Consider the following 14,680-nt stretch of genomic DNA (forward strand, 5'->3'; position numbering starts at 1 on the left):
CCAGCCTAATAGCGTTTTCGGCCCGGCCGGGTTTGCACCAACCTGGGTTGGATCAATGGCGTTTTGTGCTCTCCTATTGGTAGAGCATGTGACGTCAACCAATAGGAAAGATTAATTCAACCAAGGTTGGTGCAAACTCGATCGGGCCGAAAACGCTATAAGAATAAAAGATACGCGGAATTGATAGTCGAGTTTTGGAACGCACTCCAAATGTGCCAAAGGGTTGATGGTCTTTAACAGTATCTCGTCGATGGTATAAATAATTTGAAATGAATCTGATTGTTCAAAAGTTGGAGAACTCCAATTCCAATCCACAAATATCAGATATCGAAGGGCTCTGATTTGTAATCTGCAAGTGTACTTTCGTAAAATAATTGCACAGATCGAAATCGGCAGGCCGAAGTTTTGCATCTGAAGTCATTAAATAAAGAATTTTGTGAAGAGTCCAGGAGAATATTCCAATTTCGAATTGGCGAGAACGCAGAGTGGTTCCCTGTCTCTCGTGTGAATTGTTTGTTTTGTAATGGAACAAACGGAACGGGGCATGTTGAGCGAGGAGCGCAAAGGCAAGAGCCCTTTAGCGTGTAGTTCCTGGAGGTATGGAACTCCGATGAAGCGAAACAACGCTCACTTGAAGCGTCTAACGTGTCATCAGAATAACGCGCAACGGCTACCATTCGCTGTTCTGCCGAATCATATTACACCTCCGTCCAAGTTGAGGAAGTTCATTACTAAGAACCCGTTCGAGCCTGACCTGATTAATCGACTGCACCTGTCCGCAATCAGCCCGAACCTATTCGCTAAGGTCATTTTACTTGAAGCTCCTTAAAGAATACTTCGATCGACAAGAGTACTTCTACCGAGAGGCAAGTGCTAATTGCTAAAATTGCTGCAATATTTAGGTCTCCAGCCCTATGCAACAGTCACCAGAGTTTACGTGGAGCATAGACGAATTGGCTCGCATAAAACCAGTAAAAATCGAAGAATCTCCCTTGCAACAAATGTATTCTCCCGAGCCAGAATTGGAGATAAGAGCCCAGGCAGCTATAGATCGGTTTTTTAAACAGAATCAGATAATTCCTAGCCCTTGGAACATCAAGCAGAAAGGCAACAAACCATTTTCCTTTGACACTCCTAATAGGTCCTCGAAACATTTCAACTCTATCCAGGAAGTTTCAAAATCTACGAAAGATGGTAAGACAAATTCGAGCTTGATATTTCGAAATCATTTTTATCTCGTCGTTGTTTTTAGCATGGAGTCAAACAATATTGTCTCTACCTCCGGAACTGTCTCAAGATGTGGAAGAAAGTTTGAAGCCTTTCTTCACTTTTACTCAGGTTGGTGTAAAGTGGCTATCGAGATAGAAGCAGCTTGATATTAATTATCCTTCTGATAAGAAAAATCTGATAAAAATATTCTTATGTCTTTCAAAGGAACAGAATGTAGACTATGACGATGCAAATTTGAGTAACAATTCACTGAGAAGAAAATTATTTGCCTGTCACGACGAGAGTACTGACAATGATAACGACAGTTTCACGTCATTATCACCGGTAAAAACAAGTGAATCCATGGTGTTAGTATACAGCCCTCCTCAAAGTGGTATGTTTGTTCACGGTACTCCATTAAAGGTATGTGATGAATTATATAAAATATGTTTAGATAATTCTTGTATATAAAAATAGCAAGAAGGATGTTAAAAAAGTACTAATTTTGTGAGAGTGCCACAATGGTAAGTAAAAGGGAATTTTTTTTATTTAAACTGTGGAATGTGATTTTGATCTTCAAACAATTTTAATTTGTTGGGAAAGTATTAAAATTAATATACGAAGTTATTAAATATATAAGAAGTTATTGTTATGAGTGTGTTAAGAAAAATATAAAATTGAAGTAAAATAGAAGATTTCTGATAGATATTAGATAAACATTTAAGAAAAATGTATTTTAGACAAAATCGGGCATAGCCAAAATACCAAATTATTATTGCAATGTGAGAGTAATATCCATGATTTAAAATCTCATTGATATGTACTTTGTTTTTAAATAATTTGTTTTTACTTTTTTATCTAGCAGAATATGAACGATTATAGAGATGAGAACATTTTTACTAGCAGGAAAACATGAATTAATATATTCGTGAAACTCAATAATAATTTATGGTACTAACTTCATATGCTGATTTTAATACTTTTTAACAAATTAAAATTTTTTAAAAGCCAGAATCAATTTCTATAGCTGAAAAACTACAAAAAACATACTATATTCACTTGCCACTTTGGGAATAAAATTATTACCTTTTTAACATCCTCTTTTACATCTCATTGTCAGTAAATAAGAAGATCAATTATAGCATATACGTATCGCTGAAATTAATGAAATAATATATTTTAGATGCTGCTACAAACTAGGCGGCAAAGTAATAGTTCCTCCGTAATAATATCTGAAAATGTATCGCCTAATATCTCACCAATACATAATGCTGAAAACAATAAGTTGTATAAAAGAATTGAACATTGCTCTAGTTTGGCCACTCGACTAAATTTCGCGACAGATATGGAAACAAATGATGCAGCCGAGGGAAAAAGTTCAAGTTCGATTAATGGTCATCATTTGTTAGGTAAATTTGCTTTCTGTTTTAGCTTAATTTTTAATACATTCTGTTGGTCTTTATTTTTCTTCACTTGAAACTTCTTTAGAAAAAAGAAGTTGCCTTTATTGTTTTAATAAAATGGGAGGAATAGTTTTCTTATTGTTATAAGGAAAATTTCAATGCATGCACTGGTCTGCAACATATGTTATAATTCATAGTTAGAATTCTAAAAAATTTAGTTAAATAAGTGAATACAGAGTGCTCCAAAATTCGCGCATTCAGAGTACAGGACATAATACTTTATGCTAAAACAAACAATTTTTTTCTTCAGCAAAATTGCGTCCGATAAATAATTTTTGCGCTTATTTGTTAACTTCAATCTCCTGCTCTCCTGCAAAAACTGCTTATCGGGCGCAATTTTATTAAAAGAAAAAGTTTTTTGTGCTAAAACAAAAAACTTTTTCCTATAGTAAAATTACATTCGATAAATCATTTTTGCGTTTAGTGCAAAAGGAAAAAGTTGTTTGTTTTAGCTTAAAGTATTGTACCCTGTACTCCGAATGTGCGAATTTTGGGACACCCTGTAGAAAAATTAGGTCTAAACATATAATTATACGACTTTATCAGTAGAATCAATTTTAGATATTTATTATATCATCTTTCCTGTTAAATTTAGTATTAATGTCTGTTACAGACAAAACAAATATGCTCGTAATAGTACTATGTTGAAAATGTGTTTTAGATATGTCTGATAGCGAAAATGACGTTAAATGTATCGAAGACAATGGTAAATGGATAATTATAAATAACGATAGAACAAATGCAAGTGATTCTGTTAACATGGAGGAAACAAAGAGTATAAATTCACCTGATAATACTGTGCACTCTAACGGTATCGTACTTAATGATAAAGAATATAATGAGACTAGTTTAAAAATTGCACCGGAAGTTACAAGTTTCTCGCGCAAAGGTCATAAACAGAGTAATATAATGTCTGGCGCTTTCGAGCAGCAAAGTATCTCAAACTCTATTCAAGACACTGGTTACCAAACTTATAGCATGAATAGCATGATGCACACAATAGATAGTAGTACTTCGATGAACCAAAAAACTCTTTGGAATGAAAGAATAATGACGTCCAGGGATATTGCTCAGTTATCTTGGAAAGAAAATATGACGAATGTATTTAGTTCTACACCTTCCAAATATAATAAAGAAAGAGAAAGTGGAACTTAAAAGTAGTTATAAAAATCAATTCATAGAAAAAATGCTCAAAAAAATGCTCAGATCACAATATTTAACTTGTGACTATCACAGAAATAGTGAAATGTGCATGCGTTTTTGTAATGAATGTTTTGTTTCTTTATACAGTCAATTAAATTAAATGATTCTCTTTGACGATCACATCTCAATGTGACATAGCTAATGTTATCTTTACATATTGACTTGATGTTTTCAAATAATTTAATCTAATTGAATTTGATCTAAATAATTAATATCATAGGTATTATTCTAAATTTTAATGTACAAGTCTCAATATATTTATTATATAAATATCTTTTTATCGATATTATGTTATATTCTTAATGTTTGTTTTATTCTATCAAAATATTTAAACGTAACATTCCAAAGTTTTTCCTAAAAAACGTATTATTTTTTAAAAATATATATACTTATAAAATCATTTTTTAAATTGTATGATCAACATTAACATATTGCTGTATAACATTAACATATTCCTAATAATTAATTGTATCATATAGACACATGTATATTAAAATATGCCAAATTACTATGTGGAGTAAGAAATGTTGAATAAAATAATTAACAAGTTTTGTTGTTTTCTTCATTTGTTTCATTAGATAAAATTTTCTTGTAGTTACAGCCTAAAATATTAAATATACTCAAGATATATATAAGCAAGATCAAAAACTTAACAAACATTTTACAGCATGATTCATCTAAAATGAGTAATAATAATAATAATAATAATAATAATGATATATATAATTGTAATATTACATATTACGCCAACAAAATTCTTATAAGGATTTTGCATTTGGCACGATATCATGTAATGGAAGCAAATCAAATACATCATGTCTTTTGATTGTCCCTGGTTAGTTACAATGACACATCGTAATCTGCTTTGCTCCATACTTTGTTGTGTTTTTGGTGTCTGTCATAGGATGACTTCGCTTGTCAGCCGGTTGTAATAATAGCCCGCGTATAACATATACGAATAATCATAAATTTTGTGAATTCGTATTGTGTAGTGATCGGCACTACGCGTTAAAAAAAATAAATTGGCGATATTAATACTTATTCCTTCTACATAATGCAATTATGAAGTAGCAGTCTATCTCTTCGTCGTGCCGACTCAGCGATTAACGCATTGCACATGAGCCCATGATTCCCTTTAAGAAACCGGCTGACTAGAGTATTTCGCCCAATGTCAGGATTTACTGGTGTATTGCTTTATATTACTGTGACTAATCGATTTAATCTACGCTTTTTTAACCTATCGATTAGCTACACTGTATTATGTTTGATGAATGGCATCTCACTCTCTATAGCCGATTAGTTTAGAATTTAACTATATGTGGAAGAACAGATGTTCAGTCGTAGCAAACGAGAGCTAGACTAAGAGGATGTTGACAGATTGTTGTGAAGCTATAACATTGAATTTCCGTAGGATTATCAATTTGAAGATGCCAGCTCATTTTAAGGTCGATATCAAGGTAGAGTATTCAAGGTGTGAGTAAGAATGCCAGTTAATAAATAATAATAATAATCATTTATACATATATAGTATAGATATATAAATATACATATATATGTATACATATAACACTCTCGCTGAACATAATATATAGAATTCTAAAACTTCGGATACACTGAAGTATAACAACATCGTATCATTTTTGCAATATATCACAGAAATAATAACAGTAAAATAAAATTTAAAAACAAAAAAGGTAGATTGTATGCGGCTAAATTTCATATAAATTATATAATGCAGAACAAAAAATATTTTTATAATTTTAGATTAGAAGACGTCAATTTTGAAAATAATAATTTTTTCTATTTTATTTAAATAATATTGTTATTCTTTTTTATTTTATCAAAGTAGATTTAATATTTCTCATATTGAGTATGGCATTCTTTCTTGCACCTTCAGATTGAATTTTCTTCTGGTGTAGCTGACTAGCTACAATCACAATTAAATATATATTTGTAGCGCATCCTGTTTATTACACAAATCGTATTTTCCAATTTTCTTTCGAAGATGTCTTCTATTTTGGATAATTAAGATTTTCAATTTTTTCAGTTGTCACACCTGATCTACTGTTTTAATGAAAATGAAATAAAATTACAATTATATTATTAATTTAAAAGACACTAATTGAATTTTTTCTACATATTTACGTAATTATGCTATGAAACTAGCACTCTGTAATACTAACGATGAGCTCTTTGAGATCAAAGAATCATCGCAAGTAATCCTGAATAAATTCTGAAGTAACAAATAAAATATATATTTACGAAATTGTCATAGTATATTTCACGTATCATTGATATGTAAAAATTGATCAGGTTGCGCTACAACAGTTATGTTTTTTCCTCTCATTTGAATCGCTAATATTTATACTTTGTAGAGTGATATTTAAGCTAATAAACTGCGTACCAGCGAATTATTAGGAAGAACCTTTATCACGCGGGCAGCGCCCTGTAAAAATATATGTTCTCTCTATATTGAACTACATATTAATGTATACAAGACCAGTTTGCCTAATATTCTGTCGCATGTCTTCGTAGCACACTACATATCTTACAATTACAAGATATTATCAAATCTCTCTTTCTTTCCCTCTTCTTAGTGTTATAGTTTTTTCTTTTTTTTTTATATAAAAATAAGTTATCTCTCCATGTAGCGCTATTTTTCATCTCTATCCAATCGATATTAAACATCTCAGCACGCTAAATATTCAGTCTCCAACTGGATACCAAAACTGGTCTGTGGATACATTAGAAAGGTCTCTACATATGTACAACACTGTTCAAAATCATCTTGAAAGCCACAAAGAGAGTAGAAAAAGACAGTGAAATGACAACATTTCTTTGTTTCAAAATCATGTTGAATGCATGGTGAAATTAGAATTCCACCATGGTTGAATGTATTTCAATCTTTTTTTAAAACTTTTTGATAATACGTTTGTGGCACATATGTTGTACACATGTGCAACGATGCACATGATGTGTCTACATCCAGGGTGCCCTCAATTTCGCGTGCGAAAGCGCAATTCGAAGGTTTACGAAAAACTAAATCGCAAAGACACTTTTTGCGATCAAAAAATTTTTTAATTATGAGAATTTAAAATCTAATAAAATCTACGATATAATTGATCAAATAGTTCTATATTCGTAATGCTTTTCTTTTTAAATTGTCTATAGCATATAAAATTACTGTTAATTGGCCGCGTTCAGCAGAAAAAGTAGCTTTGCAACTGTTGTAAAATTCAGTTTTTCATGAACTTTCTCGCCGGTTTTAGTCGCAAACTTGGGAACACCTTGTACATATGTACAATCAAACTCCCCTGTTCTTAACCAAATGAATACCTCTTTTTCGTCATTTTATCACATACGTGGAATAAGTGACGAATAAAGTATCAACACGTATAAGCACAATGCGTACGTAATGACATTTTCATTTTGTGTACGTGCTTTCAAATAAGAAAAGGAGAACAAAAAAGTTATTTCATCACGGGTTGAGAATCAGGAAGTTTAATTGTATATGCATGAATGAGTATGTCGAGCTTGATGTGTGCAATGTGTACATCTGCATATACATGCACATATACATACATTTTATATACATATATACACACATATACATATAAATATGTATGCGTGTAATAATTTTAAATATATTATCGATTTTTCTCTCTATTTTGAATGTGTAGCCTGTCTCAAAAATAACGAGACTAGAAACTCCCGTTGAAATAAAAAATGGTAACACTGGGCATCAAACCGGGGCTGTCGAAAATCGCCACGTTACGTTTGCAAATAAGAGGTCTCGTTATTATTGGGACAGGCATTGTGACAGCAGATGTTGATTATGCCTCTATACATATCTACAAAAAAAAGGAAAACTGATATAGAACTTTATCATTAATTAAACTCTCTATGACTTAATATAATCGTTTCTCTTACAACAGTTCTAAAATGATTATTATTACTTACTTCAGTACGTAATAATAATTTTTTTAATTGATATATATCCACGTACTATTCAATTGTATTCATGTTTCAACAGCGTGTTTAAAAAGTATCTCTTTAACACTACATCCCTATTATTGCTTGTTGTTTAGTGCTACCGAATGTATTTTGGCATATAGCATGTTGTAAACCCTGAGCAACCACACCAATGAATTCGAAATGCATCCAACAACCTTCTTTTTCTTTTTACTAGCACAACTAGAAGTTATGGAAGAATTTACATGCGCGTTTTTTTTGTGTGTTTACGACGAGAAATCCGAACAATGAAATTTCCGTAAAAGTTGACTCTAAACACGTTTATAGAAACGAATAAGGAATTTACTGACAATATTCTATAAAATGAAAGTACCTTCCTGTTACTAGATGGTAAAATTCTTAAACGCTTTCCTGACTCGCGCATAAGTGGAAAGTTTTCAATAATGTACACTTTTCGAAAAATGTAACAAAATGTGTCTATGTTAACCTCTAATTTGTTTTAGGTATCGATTTTCCTCTCCCCAGTCTCGCCATCTTTTACGTCTCTTTTCAGACGTACTAGAGTACTCACTGGTAGAACGTTTTTTTGGTTTTAAAATAACGTCCGATTTAGATGCCGTGTTAATACCTTGTGTTACATGTGTTCTACTGTAATTTAGAGCTGTACTAACACCAGCCAGATTCAGAAGCGCATCCGCACCTTCTGCAATTTTTCTTTGTTCATCAAAATCTGGATTTAATTCTTCCTTGTTTGAATGTTTGCTGTAGGAAAAAATGGAAAATGGTAAATTTATTATTTTGTTCATGTAATCTTTACGTTTATCATACAAGATTAATATCTTTACCTTCCTAATTTTATCGAGGCGATACAACTATAAGTATGGTCCTCGCTGGAACTTCTGGTAATTACAGGTACCAACTTTTCCGATTCCGGTAATTTTCGTTTACGATCTAGATTAAAAAATATATTAATGAACGAGTATAAATTGTCTAGTATCTTGAGCGTTTTAACTGCGTCTTTGCTGTTCTCTCCATCTCAACAAAATATAGGTAGAGGCTTTGTTTTTTATTATTTCATACATGTTACAGACATGCATATTCAGTACCTTTATTGTGATTCAGAATGATAGGTCCATGCTTGAAGGAAAGCATAGCGGCAGCTGCTGCGTCAACGTCGCTATCTATCTCGGTTTCTGCACTATCATTAATATTGCTAGACGCCAGTCTTTTGGATAGGTACGGAAAAAGAACCGGATCTGGGAGACGTGTATTTATGCATTTTCTAGGCACCTTTTCCGATGAAGACAAATTCTGAGTTGTAGGGGGAGGAAAAGGAGCGCGAGACAACGCTTGAATCAGATTTGGGCGGTATTGTGCATCAACCATCCACAACGATCCCTTCCCTAAATTCTAAAAAGAAAAAAAAATAAAAAGTTGTAATAAACGTACGATGTAATACGACGTTAAGAGTGACTGATGCTTTTACTAATATTTTTATATTGTACAGCCAAAACATTCTTACAGTTACCGTAAAAATCTTACAGTGCGTTTCGTCGATTAAAAATTTACTTGGTATATTTACCGGAGCTTTTTCCACCTTCCGAAAGCACTTGTTGAGACTTAAATTGTGTCTAACAGAATTTTTCCATCCAGTAGGGGCGTTCCTAAAGTATGGGAAGTGTTCCAGGATCCACGCGTAAACCTCCTTCACAGGTAGTGCCTTTGCAGGATTATCTTCGATAGCCATAAATATGAGGCAAGAGAATGAATACGGTGGTTTGCTATTTCTGTGTAAATGAGGATCATATGGTATATGGGTAGGATGCTTGTTGCGATAAGACATTGGCAAATTGTTGTTGCTCAAAGAAATCTTCGTTTGATTACTTGGCGAAATATTGTAATGACTTTTCGCAGATTCTTGAAATATTTGCGTGGGCTTTTGACAATTCTTGGCAGGATGCTGATAGTTTTGTCCATTCCCATTCAAGGTTGCGTTTGCTTTTCCATTATTCTCTATCGGTACATCACAAAAAAAGAAAAGGTAAAATTAATATACATTGTAAGAATACTTGACTACAAATACAATGCACACACACACACACACACACACGCACGTACGCACGCACGCACGCACGCACACACACACACATTACATATTTTAAAAACACTCATCTTACCTGGACAGAAACTATCATCTAAGCTCGATACAGAATTTGTATTTTCAGAAAAGTCTGCCATATCGTCACAGATATTATTGTTCAGCATGTTCTCGTGCTTTATGTTTTTGGAAGGGTTCGAAATGTCTAAACCTTTAAGTAAATTCTGCTGGTGTAGCCAACTGAGAGACGTTAGCTCGTCGTCCGACTGACTGTTCTTTTCCATAGCCTTCTCCCATTTAGGAATTTCACTTTGACAATCGTTGGTTGAATTTGAGTCGGTCAGCACGCTGGCATTCTCTTTTTCCTTATCGTTCATCGTGACGTTCTCACCAAAATTATAATCCTGAGACGAGATCAGTTCTATGTCAGTTTCGATACCCGATGCATCTGGTCTATCTGGTGGCATGTTGCATAGAGTCTTCTAGTCACTGCAAATAAAAAAATCATTCTTTATTTCTTATGTAAAGAATTTTACAAGGAAATTTTATAATTGCGGTCGAAATGTATGTATTTTATATGTGTAATTTACTGCGAGTAATAAACACATTATCATTATATATATCCACATTGGCTGTTATCAGTTTATCTTTTCTTCATTTTATTTGGAAAAAATTTACTTTCTGTAAACCTCGCATATAAATTTCGTATATAAAAACATTGCGAAAACTCCAAAAACTGTACTATTACTTCTAATGTTTTGTATACAAAAATAAGTGTAACTTGTATTTGAATATATATACTATACCATGTACAGTAAAATATAAAATACTTAAAATCTAGAGTATTTAAAAACTGATAGTCCAAAAAAAGGGTTTCTTGTGGAAAGATAATACATATAAGACGAGATGTTTCCTTCCTCATATATGTATGTGTATGTGTATATATATATATATATATATATTCACACACGCACGCGCGCGCGCACACGCAACGAACGCACACACATACATACAGGGTGTTTGGAAAATAATGATAAATCTTTCGCATAGGGACAGAATGGACTAAACTGAGAAAAAAAATCCTTTACCATTTTACAATTTTCGCAATAGTTAACAAGATATTAATTGTTAAAAATTACCGAAAATTGGTCTTCAATAATTTTTTACTCAAATACTATCAACTTTATAGAAAAACTACAAGAGACAAAAATTGTTTATTTTCTTCCCATAGAGCTCTAAAAAATTTTTTTAGAATTTTTTAATACCGTATTTTCTCTTGTTGGTAAAAATGAGAAAATACAAGACTAAAAAGTTGATAAAAAATTTTTAGAGTTCTAAGAGAAGAAAATTAATAATTTTCGTCTCTTGCAGTTTTTCTGTAAAGTTGATAGTACTTGAGTAAAAAAATTATTGAAAACCAATTTTCGCCAATTTTTAGCAATTAATATCTTGTTAGCTATTGCAAAAATTGCAAAATGGTAAAAGACTTTTCTTCTCAGTTTAGTCCATTCTACCCCCATGCGAAAAATTTATCATTATTTTCCAAACATCCTGTATATATGTATGTACACAAGTATACAATACGATATATTATACATATACATAAAAAAAGAATATAGTTAATATGAAAAACAAAACAAGTCAAACACACATGCACGCACTCTCACATACACACACATGACACACATAATCACAGAGGCGTACACCAATATTAAGGAAATTTGAAACAAAATCAATTGTCTCCAGATGACATTAAAAATCTCTTCGGATATTTCTGGTATGTGTAAAAAGTACTTCGCCAAGGGGAGTTTCGCGAAAATATATTAATTTGCAATAAACGTTTTCTTTCTTCCTTTCTTCTTATACTAATTAAAGAATCTCAAAACTTGAAGAATCTCAAAACTTGATTTAAGAAAAATTTATTAATGTCTAGACATAAAAAATCTTGGTCGAACATCGCTTAAAAACTTCATCCTCGATTTTGTAATTTTTAACGACAGTTCGGTATTGTTACATTTTTTTACCGTGTACAATAATACTTGCGCTATGGATAGTATATGATACTAACGCTGTTATTAAGGTTATAATCGAGATACGTTCCAGCCGTATTCTTTTAACTTTCTAACCGGGTCTTTTTCGCTCCGAGCGTTTTTAAACAATTCTCACAGTACGACAAAAAGATCAAGTTTTGCGGTACATCATATTTAACCCATTAAACACAGTTAGAGGGTTGAGAATGCTTTTTTTTGAATTGTAAAACTTCTGATCACATTAATTAAGATTTTATATATTTATTAAATTTATCTTAATAAGAGTTGTCAACGAAAATTATGTGTTTTAGAAATTTTATTTAATACAAAATACCTACATTTAACGCATAAAAAAATTATACCTCCCCCGCTTCCGTCCTCGAACATCTTTTTTCAAAAAGTGTACATTGTACTCTCTCTCTCTCTCTCTTTTTTTTCTTGTGATTCAGATATGGTAATCTTATTGTTAATCCCTAGGAGTTCCGCACAAGCACCGCCGTAATATATCATGTTACGACATAAAAATCACGACGAAAACAGTAAGAAATGGGCCCGATCGCTTTTCTATTTTTGGTGTGCCGCGCAGCAGAGACGCGAGGATAGAGGCAAAGAGAGAGAGAGATAGAGTCGAAGAACGAGAGCATCGTGAAATTAAAATCTCCGCGCATGTGAGCCACGTTCGCGACAGCCAACAGCCTCGAAGCCAGCGTCAGGCGGATGACGTCGAAAAATTCGTAATTCGCCTCGCATATGGGATTGTTTATCCGCGCGACTAATAAGCGACAAAATGGCCGGCGTTATCACGCGGAATCGCGCACCAGATTTTCAAATGGGACACTCGATCCGACCGACTGTCATCTTCGGCGGCGTGGCGTCAGTCGTCACGTTACGTCGTCGTCGTCGTCGCGGTCACTCGCGCCCACGTACCGAATGTCTCTCCCCCTCCACCCATCTTTCCCATGGAATTTGCAACTATGGCGTCCACCTGCGTTGCACACCTCCGACAACGTGCTCTTCGTCGACTCCGTGTCTGCGTCCTCTTCGTGGTGCGATCGGCGTCGATAATGAATCGACGAAATTCTGAGGGTCGATTGTGTATTATGAGAAGAAATGATAATTACAAAGTGAGCGAGTTTAGTATGTAGAATATTTATAACTTTATACTGGTCAACACACTATCATGTAAGAATATAGGTGTTTTCCACTCGACTGTATTTCACTGGAAAACGTGGTCCTCGAGTAGAGGATGGAAACATCAAGTAAGAATAAAATATTCTTACATGGTCGACACTTGCGAATTTGCTCACTTTTGTAATTTTCACCCGATTGCAAGATACACGATAGATCTGGCAAGACCTTCGTGGAAGTCTCGCACCTTCGGCGTTTTCACGAGAGAATTGAATCGCCTTCGGCGACGTAATCACCAGTGAAACGATCTGTTTCAGACGTCGACTGTCGACGTGAGCACGTGAGATCGATTCGTCAGTCCTCGTCTGGGATTCGCGGCGGTCGGGCGACCTGCATTACTTGTTGAATTCAAATATGGAGCTGATAACGATTACAAAACGCGAGGGCAAACGCGAAAATGGCCACGGCACACGCGTATGTATTCGCACGCATGCACGCACGCACGCGTATAGGCTTCGGCGTTCGCGGGGCGTGATGCACTCGCGGGAATTACATAAGATAAATCGAACGCCGCGCGCGGAGACGCAGAGCAACGCAGGGAAAAGGATGCGGGTTAGCAACCAAGCAACCCGATTTTCTCTCCTCGTTTACTTCACTTTACTTTCTCATTTCCTGATTTCCTGATTTCCTCGGCGACCCGACCGTGTGCCACGTCGAGACTCCTCGAGGCACCTCGAGGGACGGGGCGAACGCGTGTTTCACGACATCCGTTGCCGTGTCGAGTTGTATGCCTGTCCCATCGAGAGTCCAGCATGTACCATCCGCGTACACTTTTGCGTCTCCGCGTCTCGTTACTCTCGTTCTGTCGCGTGCGCTCTCATTCTCTCTCTCTCACTCTCTCTCTCTCTCTCTCGCTCTCTCTCTCTCGTGTCGCCGTGTCCGCACTCGTGAGTCGCGTTGCGTGCTGCGATTCTTTTTCCCACGGTATACCAGCCGCCAAGATAGAATCAAGCCGTGCGATCGTCGATTGTGGTTGAGATGAACTCACGTATCACGGTGGGATGCAGACGGTAGTCTTCGTTAGTTTTCGCGAGACGGCAGGCATCGCAGGCAGACACACTCTATACAACATCCAGCTGATCGAGACGCCATATTCTAACGTCATCACATGCAGAAGTATACACATACCAGTGGTACAGCCGGTCGCAGAAAGGTTGCAACACTTTTTTTCGATGGGTTTCGGAATGCAGCTTGCTCACCGAGCGATTGGGCGAGTTCAAGACGGCAAAGCAGCTAAGCATACTTATCGAGCGATTAAATATGACTGGTTAGATCTATAAGTAACAACCAATTATGTTCATTTGCTCGGCGAGCAGGCTAGCCGCTTTGTCAATTTAAACGCGCCCATTGGCTGCGTTTGGCAGATAAAGCAGCTTTGCAACATATATGTTGTAAAACTTGCCTTGAGCATGGTCTTGATTGGTTTACACATTTAAATCCAGTGAGGAACTCAGGGCAAGACTAATCATAGGCCGATATTCATAGTCAGATCTTATCGGCCTTCTACAATAAGCCGC

At 34.9% G+C, this 14,680-nt stretch overlaps 2 protein-coding genes across 5 annotated transcripts; one reads left to right on the top strand and one right to left on the bottom strand.

Annotated features, from left to right (window-relative positions):
- The first annotated feature begins 253 nt into the window (after positions 1 to 253).
- On the top strand, positions 254 to 3,827 carry bora (aurora kinase A activator-like protein bora). Its single transcript, XM_018508291.1, has 6 exons — positions 254 to 805; positions 903 to 1,194; positions 1,253 to 1,338; positions 1,435 to 1,632; positions 2,393 to 2,618; positions 3,334 to 3,827. Exons 1-6 carry the CDS (start codon positions 524 to 526, stop codon positions 3,825 to 3,827), a joined length of 1,578 nt encoding a protein of 525 aa, XP_018363793.1. The 5' UTR covers positions 254 to 523.
- Positions 3,828 to 7,496: 3,669 nt separating this feature from the next.
- LOC108761653 (forkhead box protein H1) lies at positions 7,497 to 14,247 on the bottom strand. 4 transcript variants are annotated; one of them, XM_018508294.1, is made up of 6 exons: positions 14,152 to 14,247; positions 10,025 to 10,434; positions 9,430 to 9,860; positions 8,954 to 9,257; positions 8,693 to 8,798; positions 7,497 to 8,609 (listed from the first exon to the last, which is right to left on the bottom strand). In XM_018508294.1, the coding sequence occupies exons 2-6, from the start codon at positions 10,410 to 10,412 to the stop codon at positions 8,330 to 8,332; spliced, it is 1,509 nt and encodes a 502-aa protein (XP_018363796.1). In that variant the 5' UTR covers positions 10,413 to 10,434; positions 14,152 to 14,247; the 3' UTR covers positions 7,497 to 8,329. The 4 variants fall into 4 exon arrangements, with proteins under 4 accessions (XP_018363796.1, XP_018363797.1, XP_018363799.1 ...); XM_018508295.1 differs by lacking the exon at positions 14,152 to 14,247 and adding an exon at positions 13,765 to 14,125; XM_018508297.1 differs by lacking the exon at positions 14,152 to 14,247 and adding an exon at positions 12,903 to 13,094.
- Positions 14,248 to 14,680: the final 433 nt, after the last annotated feature.

The sequence above is a fragment of the Trachymyrmex cornetzi genome, unplaced genomic scaffold (genome assembly GCF_001594075.2).
Source record: "Trachymyrmex cornetzi isolate Tcor2-1 unplaced genomic scaffold, Tcor1.1 scaffold26, whole genome shotgun sequence".
Taxonomy (NCBI): Eukaryota; Metazoa; Arthropoda; class Insecta; order Hymenoptera; family Formicidae; genus Trachymyrmex; species Trachymyrmex cornetzi.